The sequence below is a fragment of the Hemicordylus capensis genome, chromosome 2 (genome assembly GCF_027244095.1).
Source record: "Hemicordylus capensis ecotype Gifberg chromosome 2, rHemCap1.1.pri, whole genome shotgun sequence".
Classification (NCBI taxonomy): Eukaryota; Metazoa; Chordata; class Lepidosauria; order Squamata; family Cordylidae; genus Hemicordylus; species Hemicordylus capensis.
In genome coordinates this window covers 417,813,972-417,838,486 of record NC_069658.1, presented here as the reverse complement: position 1 = coordinate 417,838,486, position 24,515 = coordinate 417,813,972, and the positions used below count along the sequence as shown (strand labels likewise).

The window sequence follows — 24,515 nt, the reverse complement described above, 5'->3', positions numbered from 1 at the left end:
TCTACTGCAAAAAGCTTCAGTAGCTGACTCTTCCAATCAAGTTACGTTTAGCCTACTGCCTGTAGGCTTCCAGCGGCATCTGGCTGGCCACTGTGTGAAACAGAATGCTGGACTAGATGGGCCTTGGCCCTTGGGCCTGATCCAGCGGGGCTGTTCTTATGTAACTGCAAAAGAGAAAAGCAGATTGGGCAAGGGGGGAGGGGGAAGCTAGCAACACTGACCACCCCTCACACACAATGCAATGGCAATGCTCCTAGCAAGTTGGAACCACTGGCTATATTCACTGCTTAAAATACAACTTATAAGGTGGGTTTTAAACAAAATCACGTGGGGGACAGAAACCAAAGTTTGAAGGTCAATAATGAAGTAAGAGTCATGGATAGTTGTTGTAGGGCTGCATAGCTTTCCCACAGTTGCTGCGCTGCACTTTCCACAGTGCTGGTGGGGCTCCCTGAGAAATAGATCCCTGTCAAGACCCCATGTCATCTTGGAAGGTGTGCCTGGAACTACTGAGACTGAGGTGTTTGTAGTCCTGCCCAGCACTTGCCTTCAGAAGCTCAGGGAAGGATTATACTTCCCAGCAGTATGTGCACTGCACACCCTCTGAGATGGCACTGGAGCCAGTGTGGTGTCGTGGTTAACATGTTGGACTAGGACCAGGAAGACTCGTGTTTGACTCTCCATTCAGCTCACCTGGTGATTCTGGGCTGGTCACTTATCTTTCAGACTTACTACCTCACAGGGTTGTTGTGAGGATAAATTTAACCATGTACATTGCTCGGGGCTCCTTGTAGAATCAGCAGGATATAAATGGGGTGGGGAGGGGGGAGGGGTGGACCCAAACCTGGGCCTTGATAGGGCTTTGTTTCTCTTCAAATACCCTGCCACCAGCACAGGGGAAAGTTCAGCACAGCACTTGCAGAGATCAGTACAGTGGGCAATGGTTCTCACACAGAAAGGTGTTTTTCTTTTACCACAAAGGCCCCCACTTGAACAATGGTGAAGATCACTGATCTACACTAACAACTCCCCCAATAGAACTTCCAGCATTTAGGGTGTGTGTGTGTGTGTGTGTGTGCACACTGGGGAATTGCTCTAAAAGTGATTATCAAAATCACATACAAGGAAGAAGGTGCTTTTCTAAAACCAAAACATCTCATTCAGTTCGATGAAGAAGAAAAATCAAAATAATGGAAGCAGGTTTTGTTTTAAGCCTGTATTACCTAAGACAATCGATATAAAAGCTAATGCAGAGCGAGCATTGTTGCGTTTAAGTATGAGGTAACTAATAAATTGCAGAAATTTCTGTTCTTTGCTTTGGCCTATCTTCTAAACAGCCTTGCTATTTGCTCTTCTGTGAAAGTTCCTCTTCTTCTTCTTCTATAGCACATACATCTACAGCTCCTTCGTAAAATGTCAGAAGGGTTTGTGTGAGAAGATCTAGAACTCTTGAGGATACACTGCAGCCAAAGTGAGAGGCCTCTCAGGCTGCAATCATATGTATACTTACTAGGGAGTAAGGCCCATTGAAATCTGAGGGACTTTCAGAGAGCCTATGAAGCTCTCCTCACGATCAGTGAGGAGAGCTGCCAGGGTTAACTGTGGAGAAGGAGGGTTTAACTTACCTTCCCTGCAGACGATCCGAGGGGGTTCCCTGCACGGGCAGATCAGTGGTGCAGCCGAGCGGTGGCTCTCCTGCTGTCCGCCTGCGCCTCGCCTGGCAGCTCCGAAGGGAAGCGCAGGTGCACAGCGCCCTGCCCCTCGGAGCCCCAGTAATGCACCACGCAAGTGCACAGTGCATTCCTGGGGTATCCCCTCCCCACTGTGTCCATCACAGCACACAGTCAGAAAAACAGGGTTAGCGGAGCGTGCGCTCCATTAACCTCATTTAAGGGGTGGCATTTAAGCAGGCTTGCCATGGGGAGACGCACAGCTCCCGTTGTAGCACACGATCAGCTGAAACTGGGCTGGGCTCCCTCAGCCCACTTTCAGTGGGTCATGAGAATCACCTCTGTGTATACACTGGCGCCCATTGCATGTCATATTGATTTCAACAAGCACGTTAAGCTCATATTGAAAGCTCTCCCATTGAAATAAATGTCTTAAAAGTGGTAAAAACTTGGCTGGGTTATACCCCCACCCAAATAAAAATAATAAAAATAATTAATTTGAAAATGTTTATTTGTATACTTTTAGTGATTTGTTTATAGGCCTGGACAAAAACAAAGGTGTGATTCCATAGAGTAGGGCTGCCAGAAATGGCAGCATGATATGAAATCCACCATGCACATAAAATTTAGGCAGACTTAACCAGGTTGTTCCACCGTACTTTCCTTCTCCTGCTCCACGGCATTGGTTGCCTCTAGTGGGGCTGGAAAATGTTTAGAAAAAGATGTGCGAGTCTGCCCAAACATTATGGGGAAAGTGATGAGAGAGTCCACTGCAGGGCTGCCATTTGTGGTGGCAGTGCTGTGTCCAACACCTAGTTCTGTCCTTAAAGTGGGAGTGAGATGCTGTGGGCTTTTGAACTTTTGGTCACAGGTGTGAGTGGTAGAAAGGAGGCCTCTAAAGCCACAATTCTATTCATACTTAACTGGGAGTACTTTTTATTTAACTTGCAGTTCTGCCCAAAAATGAATTTTGAAAATTCATTTTTGGGCCACACTGCAAATTAAATTTTCACTGCATTCAATGGTACTTGCTCCCCCTATGTGTGTAGAGGACTGCAGCCTCAGTGAGATGTACTTCTAAGTGAGCAGGGATAAGATTGGGTTACATATATGATAATTTTGAATGAGCAAGGGATGAAAAAAGGAATAGGGTGGAGGGGTGGGGAGCAGAATTTGGGAATTGTGCAGGATAGAGAATGTCGATATCTCTGGTCACTAGAAGTTCCAGCCATATTCTTCTGATCTCTAAACCTATGCAGATTTTGACTTTCCCAGATTTCAGAGGGCAACAAACTTATTCTTTTTTTAACAGTGAAGTCCTTGGAAACTGTTAAGAAATTTACCACTTTCTATACTAGAAAACCCAATTTCATTATAGATGAAGTTAGGTGGAATTCTGGAATCTATGCTTATGCTGTTTAATGCAAGGAAGCTCTTTATGAGTATTGAACATTACAAAGAAAGATCTGCTAGGTTGCTAAAATTGCAGAGGAGGAGCCAAACTTCCAAAGCCTTCCATACTGTAGTTAGGAAGCAAGTCCTCAGTGAAGGTTGTTCCATTTCACGTCAGTTTCTTTTTCCTTTTTGTGCACAAAGGATGATGATCTGGGAAGAAGGAATGTTATGTTTTTGAATATATAAATTGCTGGATTGTGAAAATCAGAAACATCAAAATTTTGTGCACTGGGAGAAATATGGAATATTGAGGAGAATGCTTACTGCAATCAGACCAGGGGAGAACCGCCAGATCCTTTACACCGGATAAACTAAATTCCTGTTGCAATGCGGGTAGCAATGTGGATTCAACCAGTGCTCGAGGAATTGTTCTTCAGATCTCTGCTCCAAGCGTTGGAGGTAAAGCAAGTGTTCCTGTTAAAAGAAAATTATAAATATTTTAAAACCTACTCACAAATGTGCCCTGCCTTTCTTCAGTCCTTGGATCAATCTAATGGCTTGATCCATTGAACTCCCTAATAAAATATCATGACTGGTCTGTTCTAATCATTCAATTTCAGTGGCTAGGCTTTTGCATCCCTACAGCTATATCTGGCAGTAATGGTTCTGAAATGGGGAGGAAGAAGAGGATCACCATCCATACAGGTATGTGCATTATAGTGCTCACACATTACAGACTTGCTGCTATGTGCACCATCATGCACATACCTGTTAAGGATAACCATCTTAAAGGCATCCCCATTAATGGCTATGGACAGGGCAGCTCTGTACACATTACAAGTGTGAAGCTGATTTTGAGTGGTGTGGCTTTGAGAGCCATAGCAGAGGCCTCCCCTAAAATGGATGATGTATAAATATTATGGAGTATAACCAACCAATCATAACTTGTATGTGGTTTAGTCCTGGCTAGCTTACAGCAGCCAAAGCAAAGCAAGGAATATTGAGTTCAGTGCTATCCAGGAACATCAACCATATAAAGCACATTGCCTAAAGATATTTGGAGCTGCCTATTTTTAAAAGAGACAGGTACAGACATGCAATGCATTTTCAAAACCTGTTCAGAGGTTCCTAAATCTCTTTGAAGGTCATGGTGCATCTAGGTAATTTTGCAGCTTGGACCTTGGAGGCCCCCCTCCCCTGCAAATTAAGCATCATCAAGCTTGGCCAGGCAACCACACCACCCTGGGCCCCAGGGGCTGTGGAGGCCCTGGACTTTGGTCTGGAAGTCCAGGGGTAAGAGCACTTCTGATCATGGTCACCAACATTCCCCATGCCCGCTTTGCACATACTTTTGATAAATGTTGCTTGACTTATGTACAAATTAAAGACAACATGACAAAGAAGGAAAAAAGAACACTATGGTGCTCTTCTCACGATCCATGAGAAGAGCTTCTGTCGGGCTTGTGGGGAGAGTGGGCTTAGCCTGCTCTCCTCGCAGATGAGCAGCTGTTCATAGCTGGGCAGCCGGATCAGCCGCCCACACGGCTGCTGGCTCCATCATGGAACCGGTGGGGGCTGTGGGGATCGGGGGCCACATGGCCCCCAGAAGTTCCAGGATGGAGCATCATGGAGAGACCCCCGAACCCAGGAGGCTGCTTGCATTCGGGGGTCTACTCGTGTGTCGCCGCACACTGTGGTGACACACGAGCAACCAAATGAGGCTAATGGAGCACTCACTCCATTAACCTCATTTAAGGGGAGGGGTAATTAGGTGGGCTAGCCATCTTGGGAGCACGGGGCTCACCTGAGAGCCCAGGGGTTCCCATGCTCCCTGGAAAGCAGGCTAAGAGCCCGCTTTCCAGGGATCGTGGGAATAACCTCTATGATTTATTCCAGTATCTCTTTGTAATGGCAAAAATACTAGTCAGTAATAAATGGTAGAAGATGACACACCGTTCTGTATGTGGGTGGTTATATAAGAGCTAGGAAACGGTAGGCAAAACTATTGGCATACATTCAAATAAGAGAAGGGAAATAAGAGGCTGCTTGTTCTGAAAAATCCAAGTTTTCATTTTCTGAAAATGAGATATATATGTGCTCAAGTACTGCTGCTGGAGTGAATGATAGCAGAATATTCATAATAAGTTTTCAGTCCAAAGAGGTGTAACATTTCAATCATGGCAAATTAGAATATATCACTTGACAGTACTTCTCTATATGCAATATTTCTCTATATTCTCAGAGTTCCTTCTGAGCAAACATGCAAAGAATTGCACTGTTTGTATATTCATGCATATTCATAGAAAAATTGCTATTTTCTTGAGAAATGCCACTTTCAGTGGATAAAATACCATTTTCTAAGTAAAAACTGAGCCATTCTTCTAAAATTGGGGGGAGACCAACCCAAAAAACCACATCAAAAAATCTAGTTCAGTTAATTGAAATATAAAAATCACCCTCATTGGTTCATCAGGGAAGCCAGCTTTTCTGGGTCTATCTTCACGACGGGTTCTTAAAAGCTGTTTAGCTTCTTTTTCCAGCAGTATTGGCGAGGCTTCTAAAAAAGTGAAATGGATAAGAATAGTTAAGCTTTTGGGTACAGGATAAAGTGTTGGATTTATATATGTGTGAGGGGTGCATGTGTGTGTGTGTGTGGTGTGTACACATATACATTACTTACATATTACAATACACAAAGTGTTCTTTCATTACAGTGCCCTCTCAGGGGGATATTACATTCCAGGAGGCATGAGTGGAATCTGAAACCATTTTTAATAATAAACTAGGGCTTGTTTATAAGTTGGATAGGTTAAAGTAAACAAAACCTACACAGAACACATCTCTTCACAAAATGAAGAAAGTATAATGGCACCATCGACTAGATTTACTCATTTTTCATGGCGCCCAATCCACTGGGGAAGGGTATTTGTGCAAGACCTCATTGAAATGAAGGAAGTGCTTTTGCCCAGCTCCTACTCATTTCAATGATGTTTGTGCAGGAGAACATCCTGGTAGATCATACCCTTTACTTGAGGTTTGCTATGCAAGGTAAAGCCCATCATATCATAACCCTTTTGTTTTGGCAACAATGTTAAGCCAAAGACATTGCATGAAATTCTGAACACGGTCATAGTAATATGGTGGCACCAAGAGGCAGCGTTAAAACATAAATAAATATACTTTGTGCAGGAGTACGTCCTGTGGAATTCCAAGCTGCTTACTGCCAAGGAAGCATGCATAGGACTGAAGCAGTATTTTGTGTATTGATAAATGACTCTGTCCATATGCTGAATCTTCCTTAAAGCGGTAATCCTAAGCACATTTACAAGGGAGTACATCCTATTTAATTCAACAGGGCTTACTACCAAATTAAACATGCACAAGATGAGGCGGTTATTACTTTCTTGACTCTCCCCTACTGTAGCACAATTGTTCAAGTGACCTCATTAAAGAGCTGCATGTATGTAACATGATAGCAGATGACCTTATGCTGTAGGTGCTCAATCAGAACCTTGAAGAAGAAGGAAATTAATACAAAATCACCTGAGCCAATGGTGCTATCTACAGAGAGCTCTGTAGATAGAATGGTAGACATCCCCCCAGATAATACCTACCTACAAAAGTAGTTAGAAGGGTCAGGATGACAAGAACAAAAGCTGTCTTCATTTTGATTCTGCTGCCTCTTGGTCTGCTCTTCCAAAATGAATTATCCTGGTGGAGGTATTAGCCTACTTGAAGCAGCTACGTCAGTCACAGATGTTTGTTTATCCTTCAGCTACTATGATTTAAGAGTATGGGTTCGAGGACATCTGGTCCTGGGTTTTCAATATGACTATTGTAGGCTTCAACCTTCTTTTAAGTTCTAATCTATTCCTGTGGAAAAGGAAACAGAAAGGCCTTATTTGTGGAGTTACACTTTGAACATTTAAAAAAAAGTGTGAGAAGAGGTGGGGAGAAGCACCAAAAAGAAGTAAACAAGGAGGCAGACGTCAAAAAGAAGCTAGGCACAAGTTGTGTTGCCAGAGATATAGTTATTTATTTATTTCAGGAGATAGCTTATGCAACAGAACACATGCACCAGCTATGTTGGGAGCAATAGTTCCTGAAGAAGAGCAATTATATTTGGAATCATGTTGGACTACAGTAATCATGCTTCTTTCTGAGAAACTGGTTCATAGCACCTTTTTGAGATCCATCTTCTGATTTCTCGAAACAAAACCATTAAGCTCCACAGCTTGAACCTTTCTTCGGGAAAGGTTCAAGGGAAATTTTTGTTTCTGTTTTTATTTGATTTGGCCTACAGTCACAGTAGAGATTGGAGGATGCTGGTATGTGAAAAACTCTGCTTTGCAATCCTATGCAAGTTTACTCACAAGTAAGTCCCACTGTGTTCAGTAGGACTTGCTCCCAAGTAAATGTGTTTAGGATTGCAATCTTATTTGTCTCGGTTCCACCAAGGATCTTAGAGCTGTGCTTTAGCCTGCTGATGACACCCTGCTCTACTTTTTGTTCTAGCTTGCTGATCTCAGGGAAGCAGTGGAAACTCTGAACTGAACTGGTGCCTGGAGGCAGTTCCGTTCTGGATGAAGGCAAGCAAGCTGAAGCTTCCAGACAAGATGGAAGTGCTTTGGTTGGAAAGTCTGCTGATCCTGGTGGTGGTGTGTACCATGCCTGTTCTAGAAGGGATGCAGTGCACTGCTCTGAAGGATCAGGTCTGCAGCATGGGAATGCTCCTGGGTACATTATCCCTGGGTATTCAGGTGCTGTGGGTTGCCAGGATTACTTTTTACCCATTTTGACTGTGGCCATTCCTGGAGAAGGCGGATTTGGCCTTGATCACAAAAGCATTGGTCACAGTGTGGTGCTATCATGTACTCTACATGGGCTTGCCTTTAAAGATGGTCTGGAAACTGCAGCTGATACTGCAGCAGAATGCCACCACTTGGATGCTCATGGCAGCACAATGGCATGACAGTGTGGCAACAATTCTGAATCAGCTGTACTGGTTACCAATTGGTTACCAATTCTGAGTCCAATTTAAAGGGTCTGCCTTCGCCTATAAAGCCCAATGCGGTTTGGGCTTGTGTTACCTTAAGGGATCTCTTTGCCCATATGAGCCAACCTGGGCTTTACAATTGATCTTACAAGCCCAGCTCTCTGGCCTGCCATTGATTTCTGTTCAGCATGGCGCACATCTAAAGATCTATGCTCAGGCAATACATACTGCAAAGAAGCGGTTCTTTTCTCCCCTTATTGCCTCTGAGAGTTCAAGTCCAGCGGAGTTGTTCACGGTTGTGAGGAGACTAGTATCCGCCCCTTGAATCAGAATTTGGAATCATCAGTTACCCACTGTGTTGTGTTTAAAGATTTTTTTGCAGATAAAATCTCTTGGATTCAGGCCAATTTAGATGGAGACCACAATTAATTTGGTGTCTGAAATGGAGGTGTCCAACTATTCCTCTTATGTGATTCAACTGGATCAGTTTCAATTTGTGACTCCTGAGGATGTGGACAAGCTGCTTGAGGCGATGAGGCCTACTACTTGTTCTCTTGCCCCTTGTCCGACATGGCTTGTTCAATCTAGCAGGGAGGCTGTTGTAGACAGCCTGGTAGAAATTAGGGATGTGTGGTTCGGTTCGGATCCGAACCGGTTCAGGTCCGAACCGGTTTTGGTTCGGCAGTTCGGATCCGAACCGAACCACCCCCAGTTCGGTCTGGATCCGAACCAAACCGGGGGTGGTTCGTTCGAACCGGTTTGGACCAGTTTGGACCCATGAAAATTGGTAGGATGGTAGCTGGGACCCAGGGGTACCTGTCACCCAAACCCCAAAGCAATCGGACACTCGTACGATTTTTTATGAATTTTTGAAAATTATTTTTATTTTTTTCTGATAGGATATAATGGGACCCGAACCAGGCCATTATTCCTTATTGTGGAGCACCCATGGATGCCAACAACCATGCAAACCCTGAAGCAATCAGATGCCCCTTTGATTTTTAAAGAATATTTGAAATATTTTTAATTATTCTTCTCATAGAGTATAATGGGACCCGAACCAGTCCATATCCCCTATTGTGGAGAACTTAGGGGCACAAAAGCAGGTTGGGTGGTAGACAGGCAGGGGTGCCTACCACCCAAAAAATCCCAAGGCAATTGGACTATCCTCTGATTATTGGTGAATTGTTAAAGTATTTTTGAATTCCTCATAGAGAATAATGAGGATTGCGGCAAATGTATAGCTTCACGTCAGGGGGAAAGGGGTGTCTTAGAGTGGAGTGTGGTGGGTGGTAGTTCCTAGGGTGGGCAAGGAAGCTATCTGAATTATTTGAAAGGAATTGGGGGAAAGGGTGATTTTTGGTTAATTGTTGAAGTTTACGTGTCTTTAAGGTTTCCCCCCATTAGGTATAATGAAGGGTGTATCGCTTCACGTCGGGGGCAATGGGGTGGCCTAGAGTGGTGTGGGGTTGGTGGTAGTGCCGGTTAGGGGCAGGGAAGCTACCTGGATTATTTGAAAGGAATTGGGGGAAAGGGTGATTTTTGGTTAATTGTTGAAGTTTACATGTCTTTAAGGTTTTTCCTCATAATAAGTTATAATGGAGCTTTCAGCAGCCCCATAAGTGCACTTGGGGGGTGATGGGGTGGCCCAGAGCGAGTGGTGGTGTAGTGCACATAGGGTGCCAACCACCCCCATGGGTTTCTAACCCATGGGGTACAGGGTTCTCTTGTTTCTGAGGTATTGAGTGTGGATGAGATTTCAAATGAGACACCATGAATCCACTCTAATATGCTATCATAGAATCCACACTCAATACCTCAGAAACAAGAGAACCCTGTACCCCATGGGTTAGAAACCCATGGAGGTGGTTGGCACCCTATGTGCACTACACCACCACTCGCTCTGGGCCACCCCAGCACCCCACAAGTGGACTTATGGGGCTGCTGAAAGCTCCATTATAACTTATTATGAGCAAAAACCTTAAAGACATGTAAACTTCAACAATTCACCAAAAATCAGCCCTCTGCCCAAATCCTTTGAAAAAATTCAGGTAGATTCCCTGCCCCTAAACGGCACTACCACCAACCCCACACTGCTCTAGGCCACCCCATTGCCCCCGACGTGAAGCGATACACCCTTCATTATACCTAATGGGGGAAAACCTTAAAGACGCATAAACTTCAAAAATCACTTAAAAATCACCCCTTTGCCCAATTCCTTTCAAATAATTCTGATAGCTTCCTTGCCCACCCTAGGAACTACCAGCCACCACACTCAACTCTACGACACCCCTTTCCCCCCAACGTGAAGCTATACATTTGCTGCAATCCTAATTATTCTCTATGAGGAATTCAAAAATACTTTAACAATTCACCAATAATCAGAGGATAGTCCAATTGCCTTGGGATTTTTTGGGTGGTAGGCACCCTGGTCTATCTACCACCCACCCCACTTTTGTGCCCCTAGGTGCTCCACAATAGGGGATATGGACTGGTTCGGGTCCCATTATACTCTATGAGAAAAATAATTAAAAATATTTCAAATATTCATAAAAAATCAAAGGGGTGTCTGACTGCTTCAGGGTTTGCATGGTTGTTGGCAACCATGGGTGCTCCACAATAAGGAATAATGGCCTAGTTCAGGTCCCATTATATCCTATGAGAAAAAAATAAAAATAATTTTCAAAAATTCATAAAAAATCGTACGAGTGTCCGATTGCTTTGGGGTTTGGGTGACAGGTACCCCTGGGTACCAGCTACCATCCTAGCTACTTTTTGAGATCCAAACCAGTTCAGTTATGATCTGAACCGGTTCGTATCTGAACCGAACCAGGGGGTGGTTCGGGCAAAACCAAAACCAAACCACCCCGGTCTGGTTCGGACCCGGTTCAGATCCGAACCGAACCGGGAGAACCGGTTTTATGCACATCCCTAGTAGAAATCATAAATGCTTCTCTGAGGGAGGGCAGGATGCCTCCTTGTCTTAAGGAGGCAATCATTAGACCTCTTCTAAAGAAGCCTGCATTAGATCCCTCAGAGTTGAGCAATTATAGGCCTGTTTCCAATCTCCCATGGTTGGACAAGGTAATTGAGAGGGTGGTGGCCTCTCAGCTCCAGTCGGTCTTGGAGGAAACTGATTATCTACACCCATTTCAAACTGGTTTTCAGGTGGGCTGTGGGGTGGAGACTGCCTTGGTCGGCCTGATGGATGATCTCCAATTGGAATTGACAGAGGAAGTGTGACTCTGTTGGTCCTTTTGGCTCTCTTGGCGGCTTTTGATACTATCGACCATAGTATCCTTCTGGAACGTCTGAGAGTGTTGGGGGTGGGAGGCACTGTTTTAGAGTGGTTCCGCTCCTATCTCTCGAACAGATTCCAGATGGTGTCGATTGGAAACTGTTGCTCTTCGAAATCTGAGCTTAAGTATAGTGTCCCTCAAGGCTCCATACTTTCTCCAATGCTTTTTAACATCTACATGAAACTGCTAGAAGAGATCATCAGGGGATTTGGAGCTGGATGTTACCAGTACGCTAATGACACCCAGACCAACTTCTCCATGTCAACCTCTTCAGGAGTTGGCATATCCTCCCTAAATGCGTGCCTGGAAGCAATAATGAGCTGGATGAGGGAGAATAAACTGAAGCTGAATCCAGATAAGATGGAGGTACATATTGTGCGGGGTCAGAACTCTAGAGACGATTTCAATCTACCTGTTATAGATCGGGTCACACTTCCCCAAAAGCAACAGTTTTGCAGCCTGGATTCACACCTCTCCCTGGTTTCTCAGGTTGAGGTGGTGGCCAGGGGTGTTCTCTATCAGCTTCGGCTGATATGCCAGCTGCGCCCGTTTCTCAAGATCAATGACCTCAAAACAGTGGTACAGTTGTTGATAACTGCAATGTGCTCTATGTGGGGCTGCCTTTGTACATAGTCCAGAAACTTCAGTTGGTTCAGAATGAGGCAGCCAGGTTGGTCTCCAGGTCATCTCGGAGAGACCACATTACTCCTCTGTTGATGGAGCTACACTGGCTGCCAATAGATTTCCGGGCAAAATACAAAGTGCTAGTTATAACTTACAAAGTCCTAAAGGCTTAGGCCCTGGGTATTTAAGACAACGACTTCTTCCCTATGTGCCCCACTGCCCATTGAGGTCACTTGAGGAGGTCCGTCTCCAGTTGCCGCCAACTCGTTTGGTGGCTACACAGAGACGGGCCTTCTCAGCTGCTGCCCCAAGATTGTGGAATGCACTCCCTGATGAGATACGAGCCTCCCCATCTCTGGCAATTTTTAAGAAGCATCTGAAAACACATCTCTTCAACCAAGCTTTCTCAGCTTTTTAAAACTTGTTTTTAAATTGTTTTGGCTATTTAATTGGTGTTTTATTATGTTTTAATTGTTAATTATTATTTTATGCAATTTTATAATTTCTGTTTTAATTGTTAATTGATTTTAATGGTGTTTTAATGTAAACCGCCCTGAGCCTTTTGGAAGGGCGGTATAAATAAAAAGTAATAAATAAAACTGCTGATAGCCAGGGACCAGGCTTTTTTGGTGGTGTAGCTATGTTACTCTCCTTATGGGGAAGTTTGGGAGACCCCCACCTTGACTGCTTTTAATCAAGCTTTTAAGATATTCCTGTTCTGCAAGGCTTTTAATGGACTGTTCTGTGTTTCACTGCTGTTATTCTATATAACTGCCTGTTTTATTGCTTTTGATTGTATTGTGTTATTATCAGCTAGCTTGTGAGACCTTGATCTAAAAGGTGGGATATGTTCTAAATAAATCAATAATAATCCTAATCCATGTTTGTTACATGTAAAATCTAGGGTTACTACTTTTGGAACCAGGGGCCCTGTAGCTGTCCTTTTAGCAGCAGTTTCATCTGAAGCAATTAGCAGGCAATCCAGTTTAGTACTATCCATGAAAAGCATCACCCGCTGATTTCTGCAGATCAAAACTATCACCACCTTAACTCCATTAAAGGTACAAGAGCAATTCAGGAGGTTTCCTGGGATGAGGTGGGGGGCTTTACTGCAACCAGAATTGCCTTAAATTCTGATATATATTTTTCCTAGCCTATTTTATTTATTTTATTTTATTTATTTATTACATTTATATCCCACTTCCTCCGAGGAGACCAGAGCAGTGTACATGGCTATCTTTATCTTCACAACAAACCCTGTGAAGTAGGTTAGACTGAGAGGTACATGACTGGCCCAGAGTCACCCAGTGAGTTTCATGGTTGAATGGAGATTTGATCTCCGGTCTTCCCGGTCCTAGTCCAACACTCTAACCACTACGCTATGTTGCCAATCCTAATATAGCCCAATCCTATTTCAAATTAGTCATGTCTATTGAAATCAATTATTTAGGCATACCTAACTGCTACCAATCAATCAAATCTTTATTCTGGTATTTGACCAGCATAAAGTAGGATACAAAGATGGCATTTAAGAAGGCATAGAAGTGGCATAAAGATGGCATAAAAATGATGATTAAAATCTTAAAATCCCACAATTTCTAAATCCTAAAACCCTAATCCCCAAGGCTTCAGAATCTCAAGATCTTAAAATCCTAAAATCCCCAAATCCTAAAATCTGTAAAGCTGTGAAACTATAAAATACTGGTTATAAAATGCTATTGAAAATGCTGAAACTGAGCTGTTAAACTGTGTGCCATGTCAGGCCTGCTTAGGTTTTGCTATTTGTCAGACAGGACCTGCATGCTGCTGCTCAGAACTTGACAATGTTATATGTGGTGTCAGGATTGGAGTCAGAGAGCAGGAGAGAGGCACAGAGTTAGCTTGAACCTCCTGGGGACTTGAGTAATAGCAGGAGGATGAGGGCAGTATGAATGTCTCTGTAGAATGGGCTATAGAGGAGGGCATGCTCTGTTGTTTCTACTTTCCCAGAATAACAGTGGCACAGGTGTTCCAAGAAGGGGTTTCTCCTGTATCTGCCTTCCAGCACAGTTGAGGAGAGGGTACTGCATCAGGCCAGGGTAAAGGCCCTTCTGTGATTTGAGACTTCCAACTGTGTTCTGTATATGGTGGGGGATCCAGTTTATCTTAGTCTTTCATTGATTAAGAAGTTTGGGATCCTGCCTAGATTAGTTTGGCACTCTGTGTCCATTATGCACTGTTTGATTTGTGGGTTTGCCTGTTCATAGCCCATGGCCAGTAGTGGGGAAGGGAGGAGAGTCCCAGAGATGATATTTTTGTCAGAAGTGTCCATTTCCAACTGGACTAGTGGTTGTCCTGTAGTGTTACAGGGGCTAGACCCAGTGGGCTGAAGGATAGTCTTAGCCAGTAGTTGAGTATGGCCATCCAAACTCAGTTTCCACTTTCACCAGACTTGTCTCTAGATGTCGGCTAGCATTAGAGACACACCTTGGGATTTGGCGGACTATTCTTAGGAATTTGGATGAGCTCTGGTGGGGTGAAGTTGGAGAAGGGGCCCAATTAGATGCCGTAGAGGAGTTGAGCCAGTGGCTTGGTTTCAAACTGTTTGAGGGCTGCAGGTATGTAGTGGCCTCCTCTTGTCCAGAATAATTTAGGAATGGCAGAGGTGCTCCTCTGTGCGTTTTGAGCAATGTGAGAGCCATGAGCTTTTCTGGAGCCAAAAGCTCCAGATATTTAAAGCATGATACCTGCTCAATTTTGTGCCCGTTTATGCAACAAAAGTATGTCTTGGGCCTCTTAGCGAAAGTGATAGTTGATTTCCAGCTGGTCTTCCTTGCAGTACTGGGCAAGGGCCCTCAGAGCTCTTCTGAGACCTATGGGGATTCTTGAGAGAATTGCTGCGTCATCTGCATAGTCTGAGCAGAGTAGAAATGTGTCTCTCTGCGAGCTTGTGAGGGTGTAAATCTGATTTGTTAAGATGAACCATCATAGTGTTGATACAGAAGTTGAAAAGGAGGACAAGGATCCAGCCTTGTTTGATGTCCTTCCGGATTGGGACAACACTTGTGAGGTCTTCTTCCATCCTGTGAGGTCTTTTCAGCTGGCCCTCCTTAGTGTCCCAGGCCCTGGTGTACTGTGTGGTGCCTGGGCCCTTAGGAGGGCCTTCTCTGTTGCTGCCCCTCTTCTTTGGAACACTGCCCCCCCCGATTCATTCAGCCCCCTCCCTGGCTGCTTTTAAGGCCCTTCTTAAGACACACCTGTTTAGTCAGGCCTTTGCCCTTTAATACTTTTTTTAAAAAATTGTTGTTGGTATTTATGTTAAGTATGTTAAGACCTAGAGTCTTTGGAGGAGGCGGTATATAAGAAGCTCCAATAAACAAACAAACAAACAAACACTTGAGAGGTGGCCTTGGGGACTGCACCTTACTCTAAGGGACGTGTCAACGTGTAAGATGCATATGAGGTATAGCAGGTGCCAGTTGATTGAGGAGGCTTCCAGCTTCTACCACAGTTTCACTCGAGAGATTGAATCAAATGTTGCCTTGAGGTCTATAAAAGGTGCATAGAGAGAAGTTGTGGCATGGGTGGAATATTTCTCAATAAGATGTTGTAGAACTATATATTGGTCAATTCTCCCTGAAGCTGGCCTGCTCCTCCACAAGGAGATTTTCTTGGTCCAGCAAGTACCTACATTTCCAGTATAGATGCCTAGTATAGAGCTTGCTAGCTGTACTGAGCAGGCTGAGCAGTCTATTGTTTGCAGGGTCACCCTTTCTGCCTTTTTTGAAGATGGGGATGATGACCACTAGCCCCCAGCCCTTGGGAATACTGCCATGTGTGTCGAATGTGAAGAGCAAGGCCAAAATTCGGGCCCACCATGCTGAGTTGCTTTTTTATTAGCTCCAGGGGGATTAGGTCCTCTCCAGGAGCCTTCCCAGGTCTTAGTTGGGAAATAAAGCTCTTAATCTCAGATGTCATCACTGGCGGTCATGTGGGTAGGTCCTCTGTGATCAGCAGAGTGATCAGCAAATGGGAGCAGGTTTCTGGACACAATGATGTAGTCAATGACACTCATTCTGGATCCAGACCAGTAAGTGAATTCGACAGGGTTATCATTTTTGAGTGAGCCATTTAGGATACATAGATTGAACCTGGTAGTCATTTGGGCCAGGCAGAGACCCACATAATTTGGCCTCCTATCCTTCGAGAGGCAGGTGGGAGGGAGTCAGTCAGCTTCAGGGTTGGGTGTGTAGCACTGGTGTTGTGCCAATAGGGTGTCATCATTGGGGCCCAGCCTGTCATTGAGGTCACCTCCCAGCACTATATGTGTGTTGGGATTGGAGAAGAGAAGATCTGTTATAGGGATGTGCACAAAACTGCTTTGCCCAGTTAAGTTTGGATCTGAACTGGATTTGAACACTTTTTTGGTACCTCCTCGAGCCAGGCCCAGTTTGGTTCAAATTCAAACTGGTCCAGGCGTGGTTTGAAGGTGGTGGTGGGGCATTAAAACTTAGTTTTTAAAAAGGTAATGATCTACCACCACCGAGGGCTGCGCTGGCCTCAGGGGGTGTTCTGGTGGCCACATGAGGTCTCTGGTGGCTCCCCCTTTCCCTGCCAGCCTCCCCCCACAGTCTCCCTGGGCCAGTTCGGCCCATTTTGGGGTCTTTTTGGCTCTTTGCATATGCATGGCCGTCATTTTTGGGGCCGCCAAGAATGTGCACTGGCCAATTGCATAACCTGGGTCACACAAATGGCCAGTGTGCATGTGTGGCGGCCCAAAAAGTGGCTGCTGTGCACATGCAGAGGGCTGAAACAGCTCCCAAATGGTTTGAACTGGCCCAGGAAGACTCAGGGGGAGGCCATGGCGGGGCCACCAGAGACCCCCCCTGTGGCTGCTACAGCACACACACACCCAATGCCTCTGCACCCCTTGGTGGTGGTAAATCATTACTTTTTTTACTCAGTTTTAACACCCACTACCACCCTCAAACTGGACCCAAACTGGCTCGGCCAGTTTGGCTCAACCTCAAGTCTTCAAACTGAGCAAGTTCGAGCTTGAGCCAGCTCGATTATGAGTTGGCTCGCACATCCCTTCTCTGTTATGTAATTTTCCACTTTAGACCATAGTTTTATGACCTGGGATTTTGGGGCTAATGAATGAATATGAGCAGAATCCATTGAGTGTGAGATCCTCAGCAGTCCAGGTTTCCTGTACTATTATGACATCACATTGGAAGATGAAGTCTATAAAAGAGGCATCTCGGGAACTGACATGCCAGCCTGCCACATTCCAGGACAGAAGAGAGACCTTATACTGGTCACTGAACATAAGAACATAAGAACAGCTCTGCTGGATCAGGCCCAAGGCCCATCTAGTCCAGCATCCTGTTTCACACAGTGGCCCACCAGATGCCTCTGGGGAGCCCACAGGCAAGAGGTATGTGCATGCCCTCTCTCCTGCTGTTGCTGCCTGCAACTAGTATTGAGAGGCATCTTGGCTCTGAGGCTGGAGATGGCCTACAGCCACCAGACTAGTAGTCATTGATAGACCTGTCCACCATGTCTAAGCCCATTTTAAAGCCATCCAAGCTGGTGGCCATCACCACATCCCATGAAAGAGAATTCCATAGATTAATTATGCGCTCTGTGAAAAAGTACTTCCTCTTGTCGGTCCTAAATTTGCCAACCTTCAGTTTCATGGGGTGATCCCTGGTTCCAGTGTTGTGAGAGAGTGAGAAAAATTCCTCTCTGTCCACCTGATCCACTCCATGCATAATTTTATACACTTCAATAATGTCTCCCCTTGGTCACCTCTTTTTCAAGGTAAAGAGCCCCAGATGCTGTAGCCTAGCCTCATAAGGAAGGTGCTCCAGGCCCCTATCATTTTGGTTGCCCTCTTCTGCACCTTTTCCAGTTCTACAATATCCTTCTTAAGATACAGTGACCAAAGCTGTATGCAGTACTCCAGATATGGCCGCACCACAGATTTGTATAAGGGCATTATAATATTAGCATTTTTATTTTTAATCTCTTTCCTAATTCCTAGCATGGGATTAGCTTTTTTCCCCAGCTACCATGCACTGAGATGACACTTTCATTGAGCTGTCCACCACGACCCCAAAATCTGTCTCCTGGTCAGTCACCGACAGCTCAGATCTCATCAGCGTATATGTGAAGTTGGTGTTTTTTGCTCCAATGTGAATCACTTTACACTTGATTACATTGAACCTCATTTGCCATTCTGTCACCCACTCACCCAGTTTGGAGAGATCTTTTTGGAGCTCCTCACAATTCGTTGTGAATTTCACTACCCTAAATAGTTTAGTGTCATCTGCAAATTTGGCCACTTCGCTGGTCACCCCAACTTCTAGATCATTTATGAACAAGTTAAAGAGCACTGGTCCCAGTACCGATCCCTGCGGGACTCCACTTCCTATCTCCATTGTGAATACTGTCCATTTGTTCCTGCTCTCTGTTTCCTGCCCTTCAACCAGTTACCAATCCACACATGAACCTGTCCCATTATTCCATGACTGCTAAGTTTACTCAAAAGCCTTTGGTGGGGAACTTTATTAAGAGCTTTTTGGAAGTCCAAGTAGACTATATCAACCGGATCACCTTTATCCACATGCCTGTTGACAGTCTCAAAGAACTCCAAAAGGTTAGTGAGGCAAGACTTGCCCTTGCAGAAGCCATGCTGGTTCTCCTTCAGCAAGGCCTTTTCTTCTATATGTTTAACGATTTTGTCCTTAAGTATGCTTTCCATCAATTTACCCGGCACCGAAGTTAAGCTGACCAGCCTGTATTTTCCAGGATCCCTCCTGGATCCCTTTTTGAAAATCAGAGTCACATTGGCTACGCTCCAGTCCTCTGGTACAGAGCCTGATTGTAGGGACAAGTTATATATTTTTGCTAGGAGATCAGCAATTTCACATTTGAGTTCCTTCAGAACTCTTGGGTGGATGCCATCTGGCCTGGGTGATTTGTTAATTTTTAGTTTTTCAAGATAGTTTAGAACATCTTCCCTTGTCACCTCAAATTGGCCCAGTTCCTCAGCTGCTAAACCTGAAAAGCTCAATTCTAGAGAGGGTATGTGGTCAGTATCCTCTGTCTTGAAGACAGATGCAAAGAATTCATTCATCTTCTCTGTAATCTCCTTATCCTCCTTAATAATCCCTTTCACACCCTCATCATCTAAGGGTCCAACCACCTCTCTGGCAGGTTTTCTACTTCTGATATATTTAAAGACATTTTTGTTATTCCCCTTGACATTTCTAGCTATATGCTCCTCAAACTCTCTCTTTGCATCCCTTATTGTCTCCTTGCATTTCTTTTACCAGCGTTTATGTTCCTATTTGAGCAGGACTTCCATTTTTTTCTGGTTTTGAAGAGAGAGGAAGCAACAAGCTTGTATTGCTCTCCTAAAGAAGATTTCAAGCAAGGGAACACAGCAAGGAAATAATATTAATAAATAAATCACCAGGAAAACAAGAAGAGAAGGAGAAGCCAAATCTGCTAGGGCTGGAAATCTCCTAGGGTTTGATTTCTGGCTGGCTGGCAGTGTTTGTGTCTTTGACCAAGGAAAAGCCTGAGTGGGGGATTCATTGAGTGGGGGATTCATTCCTGAGTGGGGGATGGTCACTGACTGACCATCACTTGGATGTCAGAATGTTGTGCTGTGGGCTGAGGCCTGAGTGGGAATTCCCATGGGGGATCCAGCAGTGTTCCAGAGGCAGGCTGGGCAACTGTGGCTCTTGCAAGGGAGGGAGTGGTGATGTGCATGCTTGTTCTTGTGATCTCATCTCAGAGGCCTCCACAGAGTGAGCCGGCAATTCCCATGACTTGGGCAGGCAGGCTGGGGAGATTAATGCAGTGATGTCATCAAAGTGGGGGTAGTTGGCAAATAACATTCCTGGACCCATGGCATTTGAGGTGGTGTCCCTGGGGGTTGTGTGTGTTGGCTATTGTTGCTGGGATGGTGGATGCAGGGTGAGAGACCCTTCTTCTGATGTATCTCTGTCTGTATGAGAGTTTGTAGGTGGCTGTGACTTTGGCAGTTCCCCTGGGGTTGCAAGGTTAATTGCAGCTCTTGGGGTTGTGCAAAAGATGCAGGGGCCTCTTCATTTGGGGCTGCTATATCCATATCTTGTATCTGGGGTGGTGGTGGGTGGTCTTCCCCAGGTCCAGGATCCCTGGGGAGTGTAGAGGGTGGTGGGGTGTGATGGGGGAGTGGGCACTTCTCCCTCTGAGGTTGCTGTAGTAGCAGGCCTTGCCTGGGCTTCTTAATTGGCATGCACAGAGGCCATGTGCATACCAGCATCACATGAGAGCAGCTAGGAGATGCCCATTTGGTGTGTGATCTTAGCTGGGGGGAGCATCACCAAACTTCCTGTGGCAGCGAGCAGAGGAGCAGGTATGGACCTGCTCTCCTCCCTGCAAAAGGTGTGGGGGATGTGCTGCAATTTGGAGCTCAAATCGCATTCCGTGCACATCCACACTCAGAATTAAGCGCCAGCAGGGCTTCTTTTCCGCATAGTAGACAGTAGATTTTGCCCACGGAGCTAAACTCTGGCACCTCCATTAAAAAAAATTAAACATATCTCCCTTGGCGGCATTCTGAAAACAAAGTGCAATTTTGGGGAAGAAACTTTAAAAGGTTATAGTTTATCACACAATTCCCATACCATCAGTAAACTTTGTGCCTTTATTCTGTGCCACTTCCTGAATGTATCCACTCACCTTCACTGCTGGCTAAGAATGTCATCTAGCAGTCCCATATTAACCATTTTCATTCAAAAGCAGTGCTGATTTGAGTGAGGTTTACTGCTAAGTAAGCATGCTTAGAACAACAGTTTTTTAACCTAATCCCATAGCTCATACAAATTTATGAATCTGTATGTTTACAGAATTAATGCTGAGAGTGTGAGCTGGGAGCTATGAAGTCTGTGGTTCAAACCTCACCATATCCATGAACTGCCTTAGGCAAGCCTCCCATCTGAAATACAGGAACAATAATTGTGATCTATCTTACAGGGTTGTTATGATTACTGAGACAGTGTGTGTGAGGTGCTTCCAATGCTATCGAAACACTACACTGAGTTCCTATGCACACTTAGGAGTGATCCTTACTGAACACAGTGGACTTACTTCTGGGGAAACATGCCTTGAGTTGGGCATCAGTCCTAGTGTGAATATTGGCTAACATCCAGATTAAATTACGACTAATAGTCCTACTGAAATTAAGACCTTATTTAAAGTAACTCCTGAGTAGTACTATTCGGTATGGATGTCAACCACGGTCTTGGAAGTGAGCCCCATGAACGCAGTGGGGCGCTTTTCTGAGTAAAGTGCACAGGATCGGGCTGCACCCTATCATTTATTTCTTTACCTAAATGCTCAGCCTTTCTCCCAGCTCCTGCTCCTCCCCGTTTCGCTTTCCCACCCTCCACTTCACGCTTCCTAGCATCCCTTGTCCAGCCTCTTTCTTTAGCATCCCTTGTCCAGCCTCTTTCTTTAGGTGGCTTGCGATTGGCTGCCCGTTTCCTAGCAACCCCCATCAGCAGCTTCCACCCTCCTCCTCCCTCCTCCCCCCACCGCCTAGATTACTCAGCAGCTTCCGCCTCTTCCGTTTCCGCCGTTCATCCATTGCCCAGCGACGAGTGTGATTATCCCCGCAGAGAACCGGGCAGGGCTGTGGGGGAGAGAAAGCGCTTCCGTGGGGCCTGCGGCAGGGATCTTGGGTGAGGACCGGCGTCGGGGAGGCCGGTACAACTGGAATCGCTGTTGCTGCGAGATGCTGAAGAACCAGCTATTAGAGTGCTGGGGGCAGCGGGTACATAGCCCAAGGTTAGGGGAGAAGGATGTATGGGGGAGAGTTACGCTAGGCAACCTTGGCTCTGAGTTGAACTGCAACTCCCATCGCCCCCCCATCACATGTTATTGTGGCTGGTGATGATGGGATTTGTAGTTTGATAGCTGGAGGCCCAAGATTGCCTACCCCTGTTCTAAAGGAAAGGCATGAAGTTAGGGCTAGATAACCTAACTAACTGTAAAGTATGCATGAGCTCAGTGAGGAGTAAAGGTAAATGGAGGTGGGGAAGAATAGGGAGCTGAATGTGGGACAGTTGTCTTAAAATTATGATGATGTATTTTAGGGTTGCCTGTCTTTATGTCAGGTGACCTAATTGGGACTTGAGAGCTACTACAACCTTTGGATATTCTGCGATTGTGGATTAGAATTGGCACATTATGTACAAATGCATACTGAAAGAGTGGAGGGCATCCACCCTTATGCTGTTTTGATTGTGAATGAGGAGTAATTTATGATAAAATTACTCCTTAACATCTTATGTAATAAGAAACAAGGCAGTATGGCTTGCAGCAAGAGGATGTGCTTGATGGTTGTGTTTTGGGATTTGTTGTGGTTTAGGAAAGGGTTGTTAGCTATAATTTGCTTTTGGGGCTAGCTTTGTGTTGGTTTTCTGCTAAAGGAAGGGACAGGCCAAATGAGCTATAGCAGGAAAGCAAACACTATGGCATGGTATATTTGGCCTTTATGGTAAACTGATGCTAGAAAAGTGAGATGTGGTGAATTAATTGATAAGCTGGGAAATGGAGATCTACTTGCAATATCAGGTTTATCGAGAGTAGTGGTTAGCTGAGCTGTGTTGAAGGGAAGGTTATATCTGACTTCAGGAAATAGATGCTTATGCAATGTTTTTTCTTTTAGGTCTGCCACAAGTAAAAGAAAAAAAGTGAAACTTGTACTACAAGAGTTGTATTTCGAAAACTCATGAGGAAGGACTGGCAAAGTGGTATATGATATAGTGGAGGTTAAGACTGATGAAATGAACACTTGTTGGTGACTTTTTGTATTGAATGAAATCCGGTTATAATGGCAGCAGCTCTCCTTGGGCCAACAAGATCTGAGTTAGCTCCCTTGTGTCTTGTTTAATTTAGAGAGAAGATACTGATTAAAGAGCAATGGGAAAAGGTGAAAGCAGCAGACCCACCTCCCCTTCAGGACTGTTTGCCGAGTGGAATTTAGCCTTTTGGACTCTATGCGCAATTATTGTGCCCATTCTGTTCACCTTGTGGTGCAGTTTTCGGCGCTCTCGGAGGCAAGGGCTGGTGCAGGACATCTTGCATAAGAGTAAGCATGACTGGCATGACACGGACCTCTTTAGCCAGCCCACCTATTGCTGTGTCTGTGCTCAGCACATTCTTCAGGGAGCTTTCTGCAGCTGCTGCGGGGTATGTGTGGACGAAGAGTGCCTGAAAAAGGCTGATCGTCGTTTCCTCTGCAAGGAGATTGTGATGAGGGGCGAAGGTGGGATCCGGACCTCGATGGTACATCACTGGATCCGAGGCAATGTCCCGCTCTGCAGCTACTGTGTCATGTGCCAACAGCAATGTGGCACCCAGCCCAAGCTTTGTGACTACAGGTAATGTTGGGGGTAAAAATGTAGTTGCAGTGTTGAGGAATGCGATTGTGATAATAGTTTGATTCAGTGCCCCTTGTGTAGTCTGAAACTTGACTCCTGTAATATGTCCCATCTGTGTCTCCCTTTTAAGGTTTTTGTGGGGACTGTCATTATTGATGGTACAGAGCACAGCATCTTGTCACCCCAATGTACGTACATTGCCACATTTACGCAGCTCTTCGTTCTCTGAATTGGTTTCCATGCACGATTCTATACACGACCATCACCTTATCTTGTTTCTCATCACCATAATGATCTCTGTAGACTGTTGAAGACTGCTTCTATAACATTTCCTGTGTGCCAAATTACAAAAAAGTTAGAGCGGGACAAGAGGCATTATTGGTGAATGCTTCTCAGGTTTGAGCTCCCTTCTTCTGGAGAGCAATATAAGCTATTGTCATTGGGTCAGGCGTCGAATACAGAAGATAAGCAGAGAACTCATTTTAACAAACTGAAAATATATTTATAAATTGTCAGGCCAGGGAGAGGGATGTGTTTATTTTCTTAATACCATAAGCTGACCTAATTCAAGAACCATGGTGGTTTATATTGCCTCCAGGAAGTTTTTCACACAGGGCTTTTAATGCCCTTTAACTCGCATCTCCTCTGGAATGGAGGGGGTGCGTCCACATATTGACTAGACTTACCCCAAAGTCACTGCCAGTTTGGGGGGAGTAGTTCACACACAATTCGGGTTTTTCACTACGCATTGGCGTGTAGTCTGATTTGTGTACGAGGTAAAAAAAAAGTCCACTATTTGCGGTGGTTTTTTGAGGTCAACTTCGAGTTCTCAGTAAAGCCTCCCAGTAAACTCGTGGTGAAGCCTGATGTGTGTAAAAGTCCCAGGAGACCAAAAAGGGAAGCTTTTCAACGTTAAAAAGGAACATATGAAGCTGTCAGACCACTGGTCTGTCTAGTCCAGGGATTCTCAACATTGGGTCCCCAGATGTTATTGGACTTAAGCTCCCATAATCCCCAGCCCCAGTGGCTTTTGGTTGGGGATTATGGGAGTTGAAGTCCAATAACATCTGGGGACCCAGCGTTGAGAAGCCTGGGTCTAGTCCACTCT

General features: G+C 45.0%; 2 protein-coding genes across 16 annotated transcripts in view; one reads left to right on the top strand and one right to left on the bottom strand.

Moving 5' to 3' along the window:
* Positions 1 to 2,640: 2,640 nt before the first annotated feature.
* Positions 2,641 to 21,588, bottom strand: C2H17orf67 (chromosome 2 C17orf67 homolog). Of its 3 annotated transcripts, none has more exons than XM_053296988.1 (5): positions 21,570 to 21,588; positions 6,680 to 6,938; positions 5,522 to 5,622; positions 3,390 to 3,539; positions 2,641 to 3,275 (listed from the first exon to the last, which is right to left on the bottom strand). In XM_053296988.1, the coding sequence occupies exons 2-4, from the start codon at positions 6,729 to 6,731 to the stop codon at positions 3,423 to 3,425; spliced, it is 270 nt and encodes an 89-aa protein (XP_053152963.1). In that variant the 5' UTR covers positions 6,732 to 6,938; positions 21,570 to 21,588; the 3' UTR covers positions 2,641 to 3,275; positions 3,390 to 3,422. The 3 variants fall into 3 exon arrangements, with proteins under 3 accessions (XP_053152963.1, XP_053152962.1, XP_053152964.1); XM_053296987.1 differs by lacking the exon at positions 21,570 to 21,588 and adding an exon at positions 20,703 to 20,863; XM_053296989.1 differs by lacking the exon at positions 21,570 to 21,588 and adding an exon at positions 8,290 to 8,329.
* Positions 21,576 to 24,515, top strand: part of DGKE (diacylglycerol kinase epsilon) — a 36,261-nt gene continuing 33,321 nt past the window's right edge. For 7 of the 13 annotated variants that reach the window (XR_008316346.1, XR_008316347.1, XR_008316345.1 and 4 more), the window contains exons 1-2: positions 21,576 to 21,703; positions 22,693 to 23,407. Coding sequence is in view for 4 of the 13 variants with exons in the window: in XM_053296982.1 (XP_053152957.1) it covers positions 22,947 to 23,407 (461 nt within the window). In the remaining 9 variants the exon portion in view is untranslated. Of the gene's footprint in view, positions 21,810 to 22,692; positions 23,408 to 24,515 lie in introns of all 13 variants that reach the window. The other 6 variants (XR_008316352.1, XR_008316350.1, XR_008316353.1 and 3 more) reach the window with 6 other exon arrangements.

Coding starts and splice junctions, on each gene's coding strand:
- C2H17orf67 (XM_053296988.1), bottom strand. CDS start 6,731: ATGAAGACAGCTTTTGTTCTTGTCATCCTGACCCTTCTAACTACTTTT. Junction 5,623..6,679: donor CCTTCTAACTACTTTTGTAG/GTAGGTATTATC, acceptor TCACTTTTTTAG/AAGCCTCGCCAATACTGCTG. Junction 3,540..5,521: donor TCCCTGATGAACCAATGAGG/GTGATTTTTATA, acceptor TTCTTTTAACAG/GAACACTTGCTTTACCTCCA.